This window comes from Trachinotus anak, unplaced genomic scaffold, assembly GCF_046630095.1.
Source record: "Trachinotus anak isolate AG129_WGS33_773 ecotype Australia unplaced genomic scaffold, CSIRO_AGI_Tana_v1 ptg000019l, whole genome shotgun sequence".
NCBI lineage: Eukaryota > Metazoa > Chordata > Actinopteri > Carangiformes > Carangidae > Trachinotus > Trachinotus anak.
This window is the reverse complement of record NW_027273870.1, coordinates 16375805-16396114: the sequence shown is the minus strand read 5'-3', so window position 1 is coordinate 16396114 and position 20310 is coordinate 16375805. Positions and strand designations below refer to the sequence as shown.

At 40.4% G+C, this 20310-nt stretch overlaps 1 protein-coding gene across 2 annotated transcripts; it reads right to left on the bottom strand.

Annotated features, from left to right (window-relative positions):
- Nucleotides 1-1066: 1066 nt before the first annotated feature.
- Nucleotides 1067-16404, bottom strand: LOC139636335 (WD repeat-containing protein 19-like). Of its 2 annotated transcripts, none has more exons than XM_071504325.1 (36): nucleotides 16282-16404; nucleotides 15221-15312; nucleotides 15065-15130; nucleotides 14818-14943; nucleotides 14482-14597; nucleotides 14258-14373; nucleotides 13976-14056; nucleotides 13478-13590; nucleotides 13211-13384; nucleotides 13052-13122; nucleotides 12786-12958; nucleotides 12107-12227; nucleotides 11858-11964; nucleotides 11620-11736; nucleotides 9439-9594; nucleotides 8541-8688; nucleotides 7990-8200; nucleotides 7338-7497; nucleotides 7104-7214; nucleotides 6400-6509; nucleotides 6260-6317; nucleotides 5790-5936; nucleotides 5573-5655; nucleotides 5380-5463; nucleotides 5146-5292; nucleotides 4940-5064; nucleotides 4675-4784; nucleotides 4468-4536; nucleotides 4251-4328; nucleotides 3529-3625; nucleotides 3291-3415; nucleotides 2911-2992; nucleotides 2640-2790; nucleotides 2343-2466; nucleotides 2142-2218; nucleotides 1067-1477 (listed from the first exon to the last, which is right to left on the bottom strand). In XM_071504325.1, exons 1-36 carry the CDS (start codon nucleotides 16288-16290, stop codon nucleotides 1363-1365), a joined length of 4050 nt encoding a protein of 1349 aa, XP_071360426.1. In that variant the 5' UTR covers nucleotides 16291-16404; the 3' UTR covers nucleotides 1067-1362. The 2 variants fall into 2 exon arrangements, with proteins under 2 accessions (XP_071360426.1, XP_071360427.1); XM_071504326.1 differs by lacking the exon at nucleotides 16282-16404 and adding an exon at nucleotides 15929-15955.
- Between the last annotated feature and the right edge of the window lie 3906 nt (nucleotides 16405-20310).

Here is a 20310-nt window from a genome sequence, read left to right as displayed (position 1 = left end):
TTCTTTTTCTCCAAATGAGAGAAAGCAGTGATGTTTCAGAAAGTTTTTATAAAGTGGTTTCAGATTTGTTTTTTTAAATTAGAATTCGATGTTTAGCTCACACATTTATTTTGAAAAATCCAGCCAGTCAGAAAAAACAATTTGCAGACTGCAGCAAAACAAATCTAGAACTATCACTAAATAATAGATTACCAGATAAAATCTTTCAGTCGATTCACTGTCTTCATCAGCAGATGGAGTTCCCCAGTTGTCACGGAAATGTTCTTTCAAACTTTAAACCAGCACGGACGAGGGGTCCTTAAACTTACCAGAAAAACAGACATTTTAACATCTACAATTCTATGACAACTTAGTCCCAGGAAGATTGTGTGACATTTTAGCTCCACAATGGCTAATTAATGGCTCTGTGGTGGTAAAGTAAACTACACCACGTCACTACAGTAAGAGCAAAAAGGTGTAAGACTGGTTCTTGAGATGAGTGCATGAAAGTGAAAAGCAACAAAACAATAACAGTAAACAAGTTAAGAAACATCAGACTGCTTGATAGTACATGTGCCAAAAACCCTGAAGAGAAGAACTAAGGTTGTAATGAAGGAAAAACAAAGTAAGAATGTGTCTCAAAAGACCCAAAAGTTATATTTAGATGAGTCTTCAATGCAACAAAAGCTGACAAACCACTTCAGATGAATCATGTTTGGAGCTGAGACTGATGAACCCAACAGCCTTTATCAGCATTTTCACACTGCGTAGAGTTGAAACAATAATTCGACAGAAAATGAATTCCTCAGCAATTTCTATTTCAAAAGTTTTCAGCCTCTAAAATGTTAATATTTGTTTCCTTAGTCGTCTGCCATAGTAAATTGAATATTGTTGCTCAGGTAAAATAAGACATTTAAATATGTCAGCTTGGGCTTTAGGAATGTATGATAGCCATTTTATGCTTTTTTTTTCATGTCATAGTCCAACTGATTAATTGAAAAAAAAGGCAAATCCTTTGCTGTTAGTTGCAGAACTGACTGACAAAGTTAAAACTGAAAAAAGGTTTATCATTCTAATATTACAAATATCAACCAGTACAGAATTATCTCTTTATTCATGATACATCGTCAGCCACTCAGTTTACAATGATTATTCAAAAGCCAAGTGAGCTAAAAAAAAAAAAGTTGAATTTTTACAAATATGAATAGAGAATATTGTAAAAGCGTAACAAAAAGATTTTATTATACATAATTGCACCTAAATATACATATATTTTTAAATTTGCTTTATGTATTATTTGGTTGATATCAAATGTCTGTTATGTCATACAGAACTATCCATCCAAAATACATAATTTATGTATTTAAAAAAAAAAAAAAATCTTCACTGATCCAGTTCATCAGTCTGCAGGTATTTGGAACAATCAGAGATCTTCTTCACCTGGTTGACACTCAGAGTCTCAGAACACATGGGACACACTGTCTCTGTCTCCAGCAAACTGAAAAAACAGTTCAGAGTAGATTTGTCAATGTGACAATGAAGAAGACAAAGAAGAGACTCACCTGCTTATACTGAAACAGTGTGATGTTTAAGGAAATATACTAACCACGGAGAGTTAAGAAGATTGGTACAACCTTTACATCTGAATGGTAAGCCTAAAGCAGCAGCCAGGAGATGCTTAGATTAGCCTATCTTAGCATAATGACTGTAAACGGGGAAATTGCTGGCATGGCTCTGTCCAACGGTGTATGGAAATTTTTTTTTCTTACTCTCTGCAAATAAGCATATTTACCAAAATGCCAAGCTAGTCCTTTCATTTGGAGTATAATAGGTGTGTTAAACCAGCCACTGCTACTGTCAGATTTGATCAACCAAATTTGACACTTCCAAAATTTCTTTTGATAAAAATGCTCTGAATTAAGTGCCTAAACCTCTGTATTTTACAGTACAATGGTATTGTTAGATGAGTATATTAATATGTCATTATGTATGTGTACAATAATATATCCCGTCCACAGTCTAAGATGTATGCGCAGCAGGAGGTAGAAAATTCATTTTCATATAACACACTGCTGTGTCTATAATTGAATTTGTTATAGGTTCGCCCAACTACCTGGAAACCACAAGTGGTGTATGTTAAAGCATTCTTGTGTGTCACTTACAGAGTGAACTGTGAGTAGAGGGCAGGAAATTCACAGTGAGGACACACAGACCAGTCTTCTTTCAACATATGACGACCCTGAGAAAAATTAAAAGGAATCAAAGATCAAATGATAAAAATGATTTTAAAAAAGTGTAGTGCTGACTTTTTTTTTTTTTTTTAAACCACATTCAAGTCTTAAAGTGTAATCTGGTGTTTGCACCGTGGCAATGCAGTAGGGCAGGTTGTTCTTGCACGAAATACACAGCAGTTCATTCTGTGGTAGCTGGAAGCCACAGAAGGGACATGGAGTGGTTTCCTCCTCTAGCTCCGATGTATCTGGACGTCTGTGGGGCGAACACATGGAGTGAAGACAAGGATTTAGAAGCAGTGTAGGGCAGGTAGGTGAAAAGTACACAAATGGATATGGAGGGAGGTCAGGAAGAGCGGGAGAGGGAGCCAGAAAAATTTTAGCACGGGGCAAAATTGTGGAGAAAAGATGTGGATATTTGTCACCCACCGAACCATAGCCTCAATCTTCTTCCTGTACTTTGGGTCGATCTTGTTTCGGTATTCTGGTCTCATCAGCATGGCACCAAAGCTGAAGGCCGAGTTCTTCAGTCCGGCACGGTGGCATTCAATGACCGCTGACGTCAGAATAGGAACAACATCTGCACACCCACACACACACAGATCAGGCTTCTAGTGGACATTTCTTAAGATGCACACACTTGTGTGTACTTCACAACTGATTACTGTTGGGAAGAGGTGATTTATCTGTGTTGACTCACGTGCAGGAAACTTGCTGATATTGTTGCTGACACGAATGAGCATGCGCGCTCCTTTCAGGTGGTCTCCTCTCTTCACATGGACCTACGTAAAAAACACAGCACACAAAGTCGCACCACTCTCACATATGTAATATGTGATTTTAAAATTAAGATGGAGAACAATTGTCATTTAAAATTTAAACTGACAGCCCATAATGCTTGAGAAACCCTTTAACAACATTGCAGCTACTTTAAGACATCAGTATCATTGTTTTGTTGCACTAGTCCAGTCGCCAGCATCAGTCTGACTGATGGCTTCATGTTGATAATTACAAGATAATTATAGATGACAAATGTCATTTCTTTTATGTAGGACTTCTATTGCTGATAGCTGTTCTGACCTTCACCAGCAGGTAGGAGTGGAGGATCATCAGATTGGTGGCCATCTCAGCAGGGATCTTAATCTTTTGGGCCTGAAGCTCTGTGTACATGCTGAACAGCACATCGTGGGCATTACGGTAGTTCCCTGTAGGAGCAACAGACACACTCAAAAAAAATACATGGGCAAGAAAAACGTGATTGCAGATGTATCACTTGCGTCATGTAGTTGAAAGTGCTACAGAGTTTGAATGTTTGTACCTGCACACTGCTCCTCTCTGGCGATGATGATGGCGGTGCGAGCAGCCTCCCTGTACTGCTGCAGTGCCATATAAAGACGGAAGAGGTACTTGGCATCCTGGGAAGAGGATCAACGACAACAACATTTTACAACAACATTTTAGACGACCGTGTCACTGTCACTCTCTCAGGGCCAGATTCACATACATGAATGCATGAGGTAAAACAGTGCTGCTGCTTTGTTCACTTTCTGCTTATGATCTATGTCTAATTAGTGTCTGATTTAAGGCAACAGGTAATGACACACTGTGGGACTAGTGATCCTGTAGTGTTTTCTGCAAGTCGGGAGTGTAAATTGCAGCTCTGTGTCTGAAATTGGAAAAAAATCTGTTCTAACTTTGGCAGAAAACTGTGTTGATTTATGACACCATTGCTCAGAGCATGAAACTTTCAGGGCCTTTAAATGCATATTTAGAGTACAAAACTTAAGTGATAATATGCAAATAATAGTTCAGTCATCTAACAAATACAACCAACTGTTCCTATTCCTTCCCTTTGGGGAATATAGGCCACTCGCTGAGACACTACACAAGCACCAGACAAGGAGGAGAGACAGCGAGAGGGAGACTAAGTGATAAATACACCAAAAAATAAACGTATAAATAAATCACGTAGCAAGGAAAGTCACAGTCAGTGAGCTGAATGAAAGAGAGAAGGCTCCAATGTTCCAGTATACTGATTACCTTGGGCATACCGTCACTCTCCCCCATCAGGTAATCTATCAGCTGACCGGTCAAAGAGCTGTCTTTGGCCTGACCCACCTGGAGTATACACACACACACACACACACACACACACACACACACACACACACACACACACACACAGAAAACACTTAAGTTAATGCCCTTTTCATTTTCTATATGCACAGTCCCATTCAGTTTAACACACAGCTCTCACCGTCTCAATAGCCATCTCGACTGCCAGGTTGTCATCTGTGTTGGGACACTTCAGGAAGTGTTTCAAGGCCTGAGAGATGGAAAGAAAGAAATGAACTGTCAAAGAGAGTCAGTGTCTCAGTCATTAACTATTGAATCAGACAAATGATAAAATTCACAGAAAATGACTGTTGAGTGAATAAATAAACTAATAACAGAGAGCTCTTACTCTGCTGTACTGTCCACACTTCTGGAAGAATTTGCCAGCCTGCAGGTGTTTCTTCTCTCCCTCAAAGTACAGAGCAATGCTCTGGTAATCCTCCTGTGTCGCCTCAGAGCCTGATGAACACACACAAAGGCAGTTATGCAATTAACATTCAACTTATAGACCATTTATTTGGAATTACACTGATAGAAAACATCTCAGCCACTAGCAAATAGTGTTTATATGTGTCTGTAGGATCTATTGCACACATATTCCCACACAGACTGACCGATGATGTCTGCATAGACCTCCATCTGTCCATGCTGCTGTGCCAGCTGGAAAGCTTCATCGTTGCACTGAGACAGAACCAGGAAGTGGATGGCTGAGCCGTAGTCGTTCAACCGCAGAAAGAATCTGAGACACACAAACATATGCTTAAATATATATAACAGAAACTGTGTTCTGTGTGTATGCCTGTGCTCTCCTTTGTGCTACCTAGCAACCATCTTCGCTCCATCGATGCTCTGTGTCTCCCTGACGATGCGAACAGCATCCTCAGGGTTGTTCAGGTGGTCCAGCTGCACTCGGATCACGTTGTCCCAGTCTTTTGCGCTCTCATAGGCCTGTGCTGCATCCTTATACCTGGTGAACACAGCACACAATACATCAGCTTCTCTCTCAATGATTTAACTTTCTTCAATGGCGACCCGTTCAGAGTAGCGACCTTACTTGCCATCCGCCTCTTTGGCCTTGGCATACTGCAGGTGGATCTTGGGAGAGGAAACGTGTGGGAGCAGCTCTCCAACCTTCGCCCTGTGTATGGAGTAAAATAACATAAATAAAATAGAATAACATAGAATAGCACAAAGGAAGAGAGAAACTTGCAGGTCTGTGTGTTGGTGTATCTTCGAGTTTGCCTCACCAGTTCTTGCAACGAATGTAGACTGACGCAGCCTTGTCATAATACTGCCCTTTCTCATAGAGCTGAGCAGCTTCAGAGAATTGCTGTGAGAAAAAAAACAAAACAAAAAAAAAACAAAGAAAAAGATACTTGAAGCACTGCTCAAGAAACGCACTGTATAAAACACATAGATAAACACATAAGATGAATGAGAAGAAAGATGAAGCTGTCTCTCTACCTTCATGCTCTCCAGTATTGCTCCACATTCCTTCTTGAGGACTCTGCTTGGGTGCTGAATAGCCTGGGCGGCTCCTCTCCTGATGTCACCCATCCTGATGGACATCCTGGCTACACCTGCTTGACACGCCTCGTCATGCTCCTGGAACTGCACAGCAAAGGAAAGACAGTTGAAGGTGAGGGCAATCAAGGGAGGAAACTGCAAAGTAAGTAAAAGCTATTTAATTTTCATCACCTTTGATCTGCTTTCTACAAATCCACAAATCCTAAGAAGCGAATCTGAAAGGCTGATACACAGCAAATCTAGATACTTGATAGGACTAGTGTTCTTTGTCCTACAGCTGCAGGGTGTATGAAAACTAACTTTCAAAACACTAACTATCATAGTATCGGTCCAAAAATGAACATTTATTAACTTCTTGTTATTATTATTGCTGACAGATGAGCTCAAATGCAGTATATTGCACTTACTTTATTATTGTGTGTCATGCCTTTTTCATAATGTGCCAGTGCATTCACATAGTCTCCACTACAAAGAGAGAAAAAGAGGTTTAGATAGATGAAGTCTACTGAATGGTATATGTGTGTGTATGCTGTGTGTAAACACTTACATAAACTCCAGGTGAACAGCATATTCTTTGGATATAAAAGGAATCTGATCTTCAGCTAGCCTCTTCGCTAACATAAGAGCGCTGTCCCAGTGCAACAGGTCTCTTCTCATCTAAAACACACACACACACACACACACACACACACACACACACACACACACACACACACACACACACACACACACAAAATATGACATTAACAATGTTTAGCTTACATTTCATACACACAATTGTTCCCAACCTTTTCCTACTCAGGGCCCACAAGAAAATCTCAGAAATACTGGCGGCCCACATTCAACCCCATAACAATATGGAGGCCAAATAATGTGTTCTAAGAGCCCTTTTTATTTAAATGGTAACTATGGAACATTCAGAACTGAACTGAAAGCAGGGGAAACATATAGGAAGGAGGGCTGGTGGTGGTGCGGATGTTCCATGTTTATTCCCCATCTGTCTCTTTATTCTCTTTCCTTTTTATTCCTTCTGTTGCTGTATCAATTTTGGTACTCCAGTTATTGCCATGGATGTAATCTTTTATCTTGCAATCAGACTGAGATTGCAAGTAAGTATACGATGTGGTCCAGCAGCAAAGTGGTCCAACTTTGCAAATTATTTGTCAGTGAATTTGCAATTCCTTAGTTGGTAATCACATTTTATCACAGGAGATACCCAAATAAAGCACAAGAAGTCAGACACACACACACCTCCAGGGCAGTGACTGGGCAGTTTGAGGACAGATAGAGGTCCTGAGCCAGGTTGTAGTCACCTAGAAACATGGCCAAATGTCCTGCCAGTAAATTCATGTCCTCTGTACCCTGGACAGAGAGAGACACCAAGAGAAACAGATAAGGAGAGAGGAAGAATGTGGTGTCAAAATAGACAGAAACATTGTCTTTTATGGGGAGTGTGTAACATATAAACCATTCTGTGTTTTGTACCTGGATGCTCTGCAGTGAGAGGACCATGCCCACATTGCCACTCATACGGTAGACCTGGATAGCCAGATCGACCTCCATGTGGACCAGACAGGCTTTGCCTAATTCTGCCCAGTCTGCCTCAGTGCCTGCAGACTTGCAAAGAGCCAAGGCTTCATGGAACCTGGAAAGGAATACACACACACACACGCGCACACACACACGCACAGACACACACACAAACACACACACACAAAGTGAAATTTTGTTCCTATTCTCACTGACCTAACCCAAAGAGAAAAAGACAATGAAACCGAATCCAAAAACAAAATTACTAAAAACTATTTATTACTTTTGTTTATATATATTTTATATATGGCATTGGTGCTAAAATGTCTAAAATTAAGTTTGACATAATATACTTTAATAATTGCAGTCTTGTTTTTTTCTCCAATTACATACAGTATATCAAAAGTTTGTAGGCAGACATATTCTTCTCAACACATTACAGCTGAATTTGTTCTTTGATGATTCAGTAATTGGAAGTGATCAGATGAATGTCCACTTACACAACAACATTAACACCACAAGCAACATTACTGTTATTGTGGGTAACAAAGTATTTGAAAATTCTTCCTTAACAGCAACTAATAAAACTGAGCCAGACTGAACTGACCTTTTGAGCATGAGTGCCTGGGTGAGATGCTTGCTGAGCCCGGCCGCTGAATCTGTTGATGTGCTGGTCGAGTGCTGGAGGAAGGAGTGTGTGCTCAGAGCCACTTCGCTGGTCTTGCCACTCGCCCTCTGACAAGTCAGTTCCCCATTGTACAAAAGCAAAGGCTTCTGTGAGAAGAGCGTGGTGCTCCCCACCAACACCACTCGGGGGCCTGGGCACACAGAGTGAGAGAGGTGTTAATAAAGTCTAAAAGATCATCCCTGTTATTTCTCTCCTACTTTTACATCACAGGATTATTATAACAGTATTTTACAGATTTTTGCACTCTGTACTGTTATATGTTAGTTTTTTATTTTATTTACATTTTTAAATTTATGATGTTGCACTAATTGTAAGCCCCTATGAATGGGACAGTGGGAAAAGAAAAATCTGAGGGACCAGTACTCTCTATTTAATATGAGGTAAATGTTGGAGAATTAAAAGTGTGTAAGTGTATATTTAAGTGTGTAAGTGTGTGTGTGAGTGTGTGTTATGCTGTGGCAACCCCCTACCATATATGGTGGTTTTATGCAGGGCATAGGTGTAGGCCTTGTCATTGTCATAAGCAACAAACACTCCTCTGTCAGCATGCCAGTTGTCCCACAGCACTCCTGTGATGGTGGGAGAGAAGTTTGGGAGCTCAAAGGAGGCATCTGTTGTCTGGATTGGATGGAGAGAGACACACACACACACACACACACAAAGATTAGTTGTTTTGGTCATGGTCAAATTAGTCAGGTGGTTTGCGCTTATTCTCAAAGTGAGACTTTGGCCTTAACATGGTGATATGCTGACATTACTATTTGCTTTGACCAGTTTTGGATTAGTAAGTGTTTTTGTAAATACAACCTGTGGTTTGAGGAACATATCAGATGATTTTCTGCAGACTTTGTTAATATTAATTACTTGTTACCCTAGATCCCTTTACCATCTATGTAGGAGACTCATTGTGTCAAAACAAAAATGCTCTACCTGCTAAATTCTTGCTAGTCATACTACACAAGAGCAGACCACAAACGTGCATGAGAAATAATCAGAAAGGGAGAAAACAGGTCATGGCAAAGGTTAGGAGTGGGTATCTTACTCAGGAGGTTCTAATGACTTGGACCATACTTTAAACAGTTGCAGCACATCACAACAACACATAATATCAGTTTACTTAAATTCTGCATCATTTTTTTTTAGTTTTCAATTGTTTCTCTTATATCTTAATAGCTTGTCATGATACATTCTAAATTGTGTTTTTATCTTAATGCCATGAACTATTTATTGCATCTTTTCTTACTTTTCTTATTTTTTCGTCATTGGATGCTCAATTACTTGGTTTTATTACCATCCAAAGCTAACTGTGTGTACTGTATTTTCAGCCATGTATATTCATAGGTGCACCAAGTAACCATATGTACTGACATTTGCAGGGGAGAGCAGGAAGCCACTGTTCTTGTCATCGATGAAGACCAGCCGTGTGCCATTTATGTCAGGGAACACTCTCCTCACACCAACTGGGTGGCTGTAGCTGCTCACAGTCTCCCAGTCCTCCACAAAGACACATACCACATTACCTGACTGAGAAAAAGACAGAAAGACAAAAGCATCCATTGAAAAAAGTGACAATTACAAACGCGCAGCCATCAAAAACAGTAGTAGGCAGGGATAAAGGGAGATGGGAAAGATAATGGAAAGAGAACAAATGGAAGACCACAAAAGATTGAAGAGGCAGAGTTTGGGGAAAACAAGAAAGAGGGAAAAATTAAGGAGAGGTAAGAGGAAAGGACCAGGATTAGTCTTTGTCTTTGAGAATCCACAAAACTGAAACATGTAATAACTAGAATCACTGCCTCGTGTTTGTATACCTCTGTCGACCTGTCAAGTTGCAGTTTACATCCATATCTGACCAGAACCATATAATACTGTAGTGAAGACATAGACAGAATTTGATCATTTGAGCGCCTTGTCCTGTCCCATCTCAAATCCATCACTGACCCACTCCTGGACCCCCTGCAGTTCGCCTACAGAGCCAACAGGTCTGTAGACGACGCCGTCAACATGGCTCTCCACTTCATCCTCCAGCACCTGGACTCCTCAGGGACCTATGCCAGGATCCTGTTTGTGGACTTCAGCTCTGCCTTCAACACCATCATCCCGGCTCTGCTGCAGGACAAGCTCTCCCAGCTGAGCGTGCCTGACTCCACCTGCAGGTGGATCACCAACTTCCTGTCTGACAGGAGGCAGCACGTGAAGCTAGGAAAGCACGTGTCTGACTCCCAGACCATCAGCACTGGATCCCCGCAAGGCTGCGTTCTTTCTCCTCTGCTCTTCTCCCTGTACACCAACACCTGCACCTCCAGCCATCAGTCTGTCAAGCTCCTGAAGTTTGCAGACGACACCACTCTCATTGGACTCATCTCTGATGGCGATGAGTCTGCCTACAGGTGGGAGACTGACCGTCTGGTGACCTGGTGCAGGCAGAACAACCTAGAGCTAAACGCTCTGAAGACAGTGGAAATGATAGTGGACTTCAGGAAGAGCCCAGCCCCACCCACCCCCATCTCCCTGTGTGACTCCCCCGTGGCTACCGTGGAGCATTTTCGCTTCTTGGGAACCACCATCACACAGGATCTCAAATGGGAGCTAAACATCAGCTCCCTCATCAAAAAAGCTCAGCAGAGGATGTATTTCCTGAGGCAATTGAAGAAGTTCAACCTGCCAAGGACTATGATGGTGAACTTCTACACCTCCATCATTGAGTCCATCCTCACCTCCTCCATCACCATCTGGTACGCTGCTGCCACGGAGAGGGACAATAACAGACTGCAGCGTATCATCCACTCTGCTGAGAAGGTGATTGGCTGCAATCTTCCGTCCCTCCAGGACCTGTACGCCTCAAGGACTCTGAGGCGTGCAGGGAAGATTGTAGCTGACTCCTCCCACCCTGGACACAAACTCTTTGTGACACTCCCCTCTGGCAGGAGGCTGCGGTCCTTCAGGACCAAAACCTCTCGCCACAAAAATAGCTTCTTCCCATCTGCTATTAGCCTCATCAACAAGGCTAGAGAGCCCCACTGTTGCTGATCAATTGCACCAATCACCAGAAAAAATTCCTTGTATGTGAAAACATACTTGGCAATAAAACTGATTCTGATTCTGATTCTGATTTAATAAAAGCTGTTAAGTGTATTTTGTCATAATTAGCACATGAATTCTTGAGTTATGGCCAAAAATGTGTTTTGTGAGGTCACAAAGTCTTTGATCTTAAAACATTTTGCCTCTGGCCACAGCTGATACCAGTGTGGAGGCATACTGTAAAAACACAGAATTTTCAGAGATTGTTGTCAATAACTGTCTTCAGTTTGGTGATAAAGGGTAGAAGAAACTGAGATGAGATGACTGACAACTCAAAATTCCCTGATCTTTGATGTTGAAACCTGCAACTTACAGTTTTAATACATAACAAATATAGGAAAGGAACATTCTGATTCAGAAATGATATCTGAATGAAAGAAACAGTCAGGCTTCCATTCATCTTCTGCGGAGCAGCTTCACTATGTACTAAGAGTGGGCTGACTGCAGTGAGGATGTGCTGAGTCTTACATCAGTGCCGTAGTACAGGAAGTCAGCGGTGAGAGCGTGGCAAAGGATGCGACCTTTTCTGTCATCATCTGGAAACAACTTCATCTGTTTCTTCTCCTCATGGTCTCTGCCTTCGATCTAAAACACACACAAACAGACTTGTAGTACAGTATATACATGCTAAACAATAACAATAAAGGGAGAAGCCTGGTCATTGATAATTTATTGGTCAATAAAAACAAGACACCAGATGACTCACCATGTGCAGCTGCACTTTTCCCTCAAAGAGCGCTGCTGCGTAGTCTGAGTTAAGGGACATGCTGGCTATGGTCCCCAAATACTCAATATCTTTTAGCTTGTGAAAACCTGAGTGATACACCGGAACACTTCTGTAAAACTTATGTGCAGACATTTACATGACTTTATTAATTCCACACACACAACATAACACATCACACACACACACACACACACACACACACACACACACACACACACACACACACACCAGGTTCTTGGTCTACCAATGCGTAGAACCAGGCTCTGTTGTTCATCCCCACAGCCACGTGGTACGGTCCCACTGCAATGAAAGTCGGCTCTACTTCCAATTCTATGGTCACAGGGGTTTCCTGAAAAACGCAGTGCATCAGAGAGAGATTTAACATTGAATCTAGTCAGCCCTAATTTCCCCCAGCAACCAGCCCAGTCTTACATACGTTATCATGTCATTTTAATCACTAATAATATTTAATCATACTCACATCAGCCTAGACCCTGAGCTCACTTATTGTTGTCCAAATACATTTCATGGTCCAATAATAGGCCACAGTGACATGTGCATTCCACTCCTCAGCTGCTCCTCAATTAAATCTTATCCAGTTTTTACAAAATTGGTACACAACATATTTCTATGACAACTCAAAAAGTAATGCATTTGTCTGTTGATATTCCATAGGATTTAGGTATTCTCCATATTCTAGCCAACATCAGCAAATCAGCATGATTGTCTATCAGTGTTGAAAACATCTAAACCTTTTGCTGTTGTTAAAAATAATTTGACAGGTTGTGCATCCTTGGCAGAGGTTTTGCATATTTATTCTTGTTATAATAGTGAATGCATTTATTCCCTCCCTACAAAAATGTGTTTGAGATGTATAATGCGCCAGTATGTGTGTGTGTGTCCTCACCCCTTCCACCTGGTTGGAGATGGTGACCTCCAGCAGGGAGGTGAGGTAGGCCAGCCGGGTACCAAAGCTGTCACAGAGGAGAGGCAGCTTGGTAAGGAAGACATGGAGCGTCCCTCTCTGTGTGGAAACAGCCAACAGCTGGCCGTCATCTGACCAGCTCAGCTGGTCCAGACCTGGAGGAAGAGAGAATGTGGGAGGCAGTTGAAGGAGAAGTAGGTGGTGCGTTCAAGCCCTCTGACAGTTTGGCTGGAAAAGATGTCTCTCACCTTTAGTCTCATCTTCCAACCGAAATATATTGCTGATATCTTTAAGCTCAGACAGCTCGTGGATCTTTATGCTGCAACAAAAAACACCTGGCTTTAGTTTTTAAAGCTAACAAAGAAAACAGAATGAAGGTGCTGTCTCTTTTGAAAGCCTGTGTGTACCTGTTGTCCCCACAGGAGGCAGCCTTGTTTAATGCTGTTGAGATGGCCACACTGTTAAGACTATCTTTATGGTTGTGAGCCTGGTAGAGCTCCTCCCCAATCTCCCTGATGTGAGTGGAAATAACCACAAAGTATCCATGGGAGAAGCCAATTAGTATATACCCATCACCGTACCTGGAAGTGACAGACAGGGAGAGAGCCGTAATTTAATATGTGAGTCCATAATTCAATATCTGAGCTTGGTTGTGTGCCTGAATGTGAGAGTACCAGCGATAGGACACAATGTTTCCATAGCGTCGCTGAAAGGTCAGTTCTATCCGGTTGTCAGGGTCGTTGACATTGAAAAGCATCAGTATCTTCTTGTCCACAGACACACTCACCTGAAGGGTCAATAGTTACAGGAAGGTAAACATGCGCAAAGACATAACTACATCCCGCATCTTCACCTTTATCTTTCACTTCCAGTTCAAACTGATAATACGTATGCTGAATTACTTTGTTTTACCCATAGAGTTACTGTTTTATCTGCGTTGAGAATCTTCATTGCGCAGTGTTTTGCAAACCACAGGTAAGTTCAAACAGTTAATTTATGCAGGCTTTACATTTGTGTAAAATTTGAACAGATTTAACAGGTTTTCACAATGAAAGTACATAGCCAGCTGTGAATATTTTGGCCTGGTATGACAAATGCAAACAGGCAACACTACTAGAATTATAAGAAAAATGTGGATAATGAAAGTTAATAAAAAACTGCAGAAATCTTACAGTGCTCTCTCCTTGCGCAGACCTTTCATCTGTCTTCATCACTGAAAAGTAAATTTCAGCAGGCTCACCGCGAAGCGCTGTCTAGCAAGAGAACAGAAAGATAAACTGGATCCATTTTCCATCTTTTTCTTTTCTCTTACTCTTCTTCCACTACTTAGTGATCCTGTGCCATTCAGATATCAGCATTGACTAACGGCTATAATCTGTTAACACAGTTTCATGGCTGAGGTCATGACAAACATATTTGTGCTTCTGTGTGGTAATTTACTCATGTGCGAATACCTGTCTGATAGTGTCCCCTTCATGATTGCTGATGCTCACTGTACTGTCATCACTTCCCAGAGCCAGTAGATTTTGAGTACTCCAGCATCCACAGGTGATCTTTTTGGTGTGCTTACCTAGCATGCATGGAAAGAGAGGGACAAAAAAATCAACACAACAGAAGTCACTAGAGACTAACAAAACAGTAAAAAAGTCTCTGTCCAGTTGTGTTGTGTGTGTATTACCCAGTACAGGGATCTTGCGTGAAGTCTGCTGATTGTAGATTAACAGGTTTCCTTTGACTGTCCCAACTGCCAACAGCGGGCCAGTTTTTGACCACAAGATGAAGGACATCTGATCCCTGTCGTAACAAATGATGATGATTAGCAATAATTTCTTTTCTATAATCATCCATCAAAACACAGGGAGCTGCTCGGTTTGAGCCTCATGGGCTGGAATCATAAATGCACCAACACTAACATTAGATACTGAGCTTGAAGCAGAGTATGTCAATCAGAATCAGAGAATTTTCCCAATGCTAACTTCTCCCTCTTTGTAAATGTGATGCATGCATGTCACACCTCATGCCACTGTCTATCTGGGATGTTTTATTGACACTGGCATCCCAGAGGTAGATGGAGCTGGATTTTGCAGCTATCACAGCCAAAATGTCTCCATCCTTATCCCAGTCCATACCCACACAGCGCCTAAAGGAAGTAGGAGGAAGAAGACCAAGTGGAATGGAACTTACTGTAAAATACTTTGCAACAGCAAGAGGTAATCATCTAAACCTTTTTGATAAGACAATAAAGATGTTCTCACACTTACCCTGGAAGGTTGAGCTCAGTCCACTTGTGTCCATGTCGATCAAATATTTTCACTGAGTTGTCTTGTCTGTTTTAGAAATATAATGCATATCATCATGCATATTTCTTTTACATGTTTTCATAGGGTTACACTCTCTACCACAATGGTTTTACTCACCCTGCAACAGCGATATAGTTACCAAGAGATTTCTGCCACTTATACAGTAGGCTTGAACCCGCCCAGGCTTTGTCAGCAAGAATGAAAACATTCTGTGGACACAAAGATCACTTTTAAACTATATTTTATAGTTTAGTTTCCTCAGGAGGAATACAAATAACATAAGTTCCAAACTGAATAACAGTTTTCTCTCATCCTAACCCAAAGGATTAAACAATGTTAGATTTCACAGACTGGCTGCTCTTGGTCGTGTCATTAAAAACTCCCATTTATTTCAGCATTTTGGATAAACCCAAAGCAATGTTTATGTAATATTTCTGCTCAAAAAAATACAATGTGGGAAAATAAAGAATTGGCGTGCACGAACACAAATATTGTTTTACCGGGACTCAATAGAAAGAATTAGAATTAGAATTAAAGGAAATTAATTCTTGTTTACTTTTTTATGCTGATTCTGACCTTGTTATTTGTGAATTTGCTTACTTTACAACATTTGAGTATTCTTGATGTCTTACTTTTCATTTTATATCATTTATGAAGTTGAATTCGGTTAAATGGGCTTAGATTTGACCCAAAACGTGAAACAAAAGTTGTTTAAAATGTCACACGGACAAATGGCATACAGCTTCCACGGTTAACACTATCTGTAAATAATGCAGAGTAACACTTTGACAAACTGTTTTACGATGTTTCTGCCTATTAGCTCACCAAACAGTACGTTTTTTTCTGTTGTCTTTATAACATGCAGCGTCGTGTTGAAAGGCTTGTCCTGACATTTGTAAAAACTGTAAAATACATCTAGAAACGCAATTCGTTAGTTGTCTTTGGCTAACGGTATAGCCAACAAAATATCAGGCTTAGCTAATTAACGTTAGCTACACACTACCGCTACCAAATTAACGTTACCGTTCCATTAGCTACTAGCCTGGTTTCGAGGAGTTGACAGGCTAATCAATGCTACCTTGAACAAGTAGCTGATTACGTTGATCCATCTAACTCAAAATCGAAATCGTAAAACCAGAAGTAATGCTGTTATTTCCAGTTCTTTCGCTTGTACTAACCTTCATCATGGTGACACTTAGTACATAATTTAAACTTTAAATCGATCTCTTCTTTTCAGAGCATCTCCGTGATAACTGCTGTGTGTATCCCACAATGCTTCACTCTGAAGCGTCTGCAGGAGCGATGTCATAGCAACAGTCATCAGCCAATGAGGAGCCGCAAAAGCAAAGCTTAGTGATCTTTTTTTTTTTTTAGGGTAATTTCTGATCAATGGGTCTTACTTAAGTTGCAAAATTGGACACTGAAGAAAACAAAATGCCAAAAAATAGATAAAACGTGGTCAAGATCTTCTTCTACGTCGTGAAATTAACCCCAGGGTTGCCAATAATTTTGAGTGCAGGCCCTTGTCTTCCTTCAGTGGCAGCTCTGAATAGAGAAATATGTAAACTTTATAAGAATTACTGACAACAAGGTGACGATAGATTTAATTGCAGATGTGGGCATTTTACAGGGTTAGGCAATGCAACAAAATCTGACTTTGATCTGATACCATGTAATACCATGGCCAGGATCACCGATATCAATCCCAATAATACAGATGATGACAGTAAGATAAGTAACTATCATGTAAAAAAGAGAAATATGTATTCATTTATAAGGCGAATACATTATTAATAGGCTAATTCTGAATATATTTTATGATCATCACCCAGTGATTTGCCAAGCGTAAATATGTTATGGTAAAATGGTAAATAACAAATCTTCAGTATTTGAATTCTCTGCACTAAAGAGGTAATCACTGCATACATGCATTCAACAGCAGCAGAGATGCAAAAACTACAGCAGTAAGAAGAGAGTTCATACAGGATGTGATCTGAGGTGATGAATCCACTTTGGTTTGTATCAAGCCTATTGACACAGATATTACAAGTAAGTACTCAAAACAAGACTTCATATCAATTGCATCAATAGTTTGGGCATTGATCTGCCCAACCCTAGCACATAAGCAATGTAAGCAACCATTATTATATTCATATAGTCAGAGAGAACATCTTCTGCAGCTACAGTGTACAAAACTAATTGCAGCTTTGAGTTTCGATACACAAATACACAGGTGAAATGTGTTTTTAATCTTGTCAAGAAACTGCTGATAATACTTCGTATATTGTGTCTTAAGTCTGTTTTGACATTTGGTCAGGAGCTTGGTAGAGTAACCTGAAAGACAACAATAAATTAACAAGATAAAAATATAATAATAAATGAACATAAAAGGCTAGGTTGTTGATGAGCAGCAATCCAAACCTTTTTTTTTAATAGGAACCATATCTGCAGCAATGTAATACAGTCAGTCTAAATGTTTTCTTTCTCTCATGTACATTGTTAGCAATGGCATCTGTGATTGTGACATTTTGGCAGATATACCCATCTTTTGATGGATGACCCATGTCACAGGAAGGAAAGCAAAGGTGTAAATAGCAAAACTATAATTATGAGTGAATTCCATTTAGCTGCTTCAATTTCAGGTCCTGGTGTTGTGCACGCTGGCTCACTGTGACACTATAAAACATGTATCTTATTAGTATGTTATTATACATGTGCGCTGGTATCTGCTCTGAAAAAGGCCTGTAGTTATATTTTCCTCATGAACACTGTCAGAACATCATGTAGATTTAAGATTTACAAGGACAGAATCTTCCATTTCAATTAAGGTGAGCAGGTTGTGGAGCTGAAACAACAGATGTTTGAGAGTCTCTCAGTGTTTCCCTCTCTCTTTAGAAAAGCTGTTCAAGAACAACATACACTATAAAGTGAGCCTGGAGGTATTACACTGTGTACATAATGTCTGAGTGTGCAAACATCTGTGTTTGTTGTGGAGATATGTTGCTTTATGCACACAGTGTAACAGCCTGAGCACTGATTTGAGCTCTGCATCTGGTCCCAGTGCTCTTGATTGGAGTCTGTACAGTAAACAACTGCAGTAAACTGGGGAAGCAGGTCGTTATAGTCCAGACATTTGTTCGATGGTTTATGGAGTCCAACACAGAAAATAATGGGACTGATATTTTATTTTGTCAAGGGAATTTCATCTGCACTGTTGCTCAGCTCAGTTTATGTATACGAATCCCTCCTGACACATTGGTCCAGGTGGAGCTTGTTAACATCCTCAGGCTGCAGTGCTGAGATAAATGTTGTAACTGTGTAAAGTCCCTGTGGCCATTTCTCATGGCCAGAGGTGATATAGATTGGAAAACTCAGCAACTAATATATTAGTTCCATGACATATTGTGGTGCTGTTTCTTATTTGCAGGTAAAGAAAACAAAACAAACGAGACTGGATTCCTGACTTCTCTGATGTCGAGTACAGAACAGGCAGTAGAAGCAACTAGATGTCACATGTTTTAGACTGTGATTTGCTGGCTGTAGGAGACAGGAGTTGTTCATTAAACCTAGATGACGCACAGAAGCTATATGTCATTATCTTTTACAAGGCTGCAGGGACAGCTTATACAAAACACACGGCACTGCACACAGTACAAACTCTAAAATCTTCACACCTATTAAACTGAATTTGTACCTGCTTGTAAAATAAAGCATGTCTGGTCTTTCTGGGTTTACTAGCTCCCAAGAACTTTGCTTTGCAAATCATAACCAGAATAAAATCCTGCTTCATAGTTTCTCTATAATATTATTCTCTCCATCTTTATACATCTATCTTTGGAAATGACACGGTTCCAAGACACAGCTTCTCGTGGCTAATGTTTACCATACACACATTTATTTTATACACAGTTGTTGCGTGAAAACTGCGAATGGTGATCTGGCTGGCTCAGATAAAAGTAGAATTTGACAGTTTCACACTGTACAGCCAACATGATTATACATTACAATAATCAAGATCATATTTCTATCCAAAAGACACACATTTTGTGTTACTGTGATTTCCAGTCTCCTGGTGGTGGATTTGTACCAGTAATTTCAAATGTGGCTATTTGTGGTTCCCACAGTTTGGGCTAACGCAAACACACAAAGTAATACCTTTTTCAAGCTATGTGTTCTTTGTTTTGTTACATGTCACTTGTTTTCAAATCTGAAAACACATTGTTAGCACTTTGTTACTGATCATGTAAAAAGAATGACAAGGCTTAAATGGCAGTTAGGACACAGAGATAGGGACATATGGGGAAATAAACAAATGAGTTTACATCACAATATCACTGTAAATTTCATTGTGCTTCCACCACAGATCCAGTGGGCGGCAGCCTTGTACAATGGTTGTGACTTTCTTTTCCACAGTAGCAGTTTTCTCAACATCTGCCCAGTCCTGACTTATTTTTTCTGTTGTCCTATAAGCAATCAGTGATGCTCTTTCAAAGAAGGCAAACAGCATTTTCAGCCTTTGTGACTCAACAGTGAACAGGCTGTTCATCACAAATAAATCAAGGTCAGCTGCTCCTTCTCTTGAGTTTATTCATTATTGACGAAAGGCAGGGGAAAACACAGCACACGGTGACACAGCACCTTCTGTTCTTTCTCATATATTGATGGAAGGATGACAGGTTATTTTTCCTGTACAAACCTGTGAACTGGGAAGAAATGCCAGCTGTGTGACACAGATACTCCTCACTGTGCTCTGGCATGCCTTGGCAGAATACACCCTGCCGACTCAGACCTCATTAAGATGCACTGAAGGGAGCAGCTGTATGATTTCCAAGCAAAATGGTAAAATTAGAGCACAGAGATGAAAAAAAAAAAAAAAAACTGATGAAAAATGAATGTTCTGAAATGTTTTTGCCAGTGAGACAATAAAACCCAAGAGAGTAGAGCGGCTGAATGTTTTTGCAGTGGCACATTTTTTTATGAAGTACTATATTTCTCAGTAACGAAGAAGAAATAGAATCAGTTTAATGCAATTCACTTGTAATCCTGCAATGAATCATGGAAAGTCTGTGATTCCCTGCCCCTGTAAACACTTGAGGTCAAACCTCATGTGCCAGAGGAAATTAGCTTCTGATTTTTTTTTTTTCTGTTGACTTGTCGTCTGCTTGAAAAAGAAAAAAAAACTCCCATAGGAAAATATTTCTGTCCCA

Excerpts from the sequence above, each read along its gene's own strand:
- LOC139636335 (XM_071504325.1), bottom strand. Across the intron at positions 4,785-4,939 it reads GGTCTATGCAGACATCATCG|GCTCTGAGGCGACACAGGAG; the intron begins GTCAGTCTGTGT and ends TGTGTTCATCAG. Across the intron at positions 2,467-2,639 it reads AAGATTGAGGCTATGGTTCG|ACGTCCAGATACATCGGAGC; the intron begins GTGGGTGACAAA and ends TTCGCCCCACAG.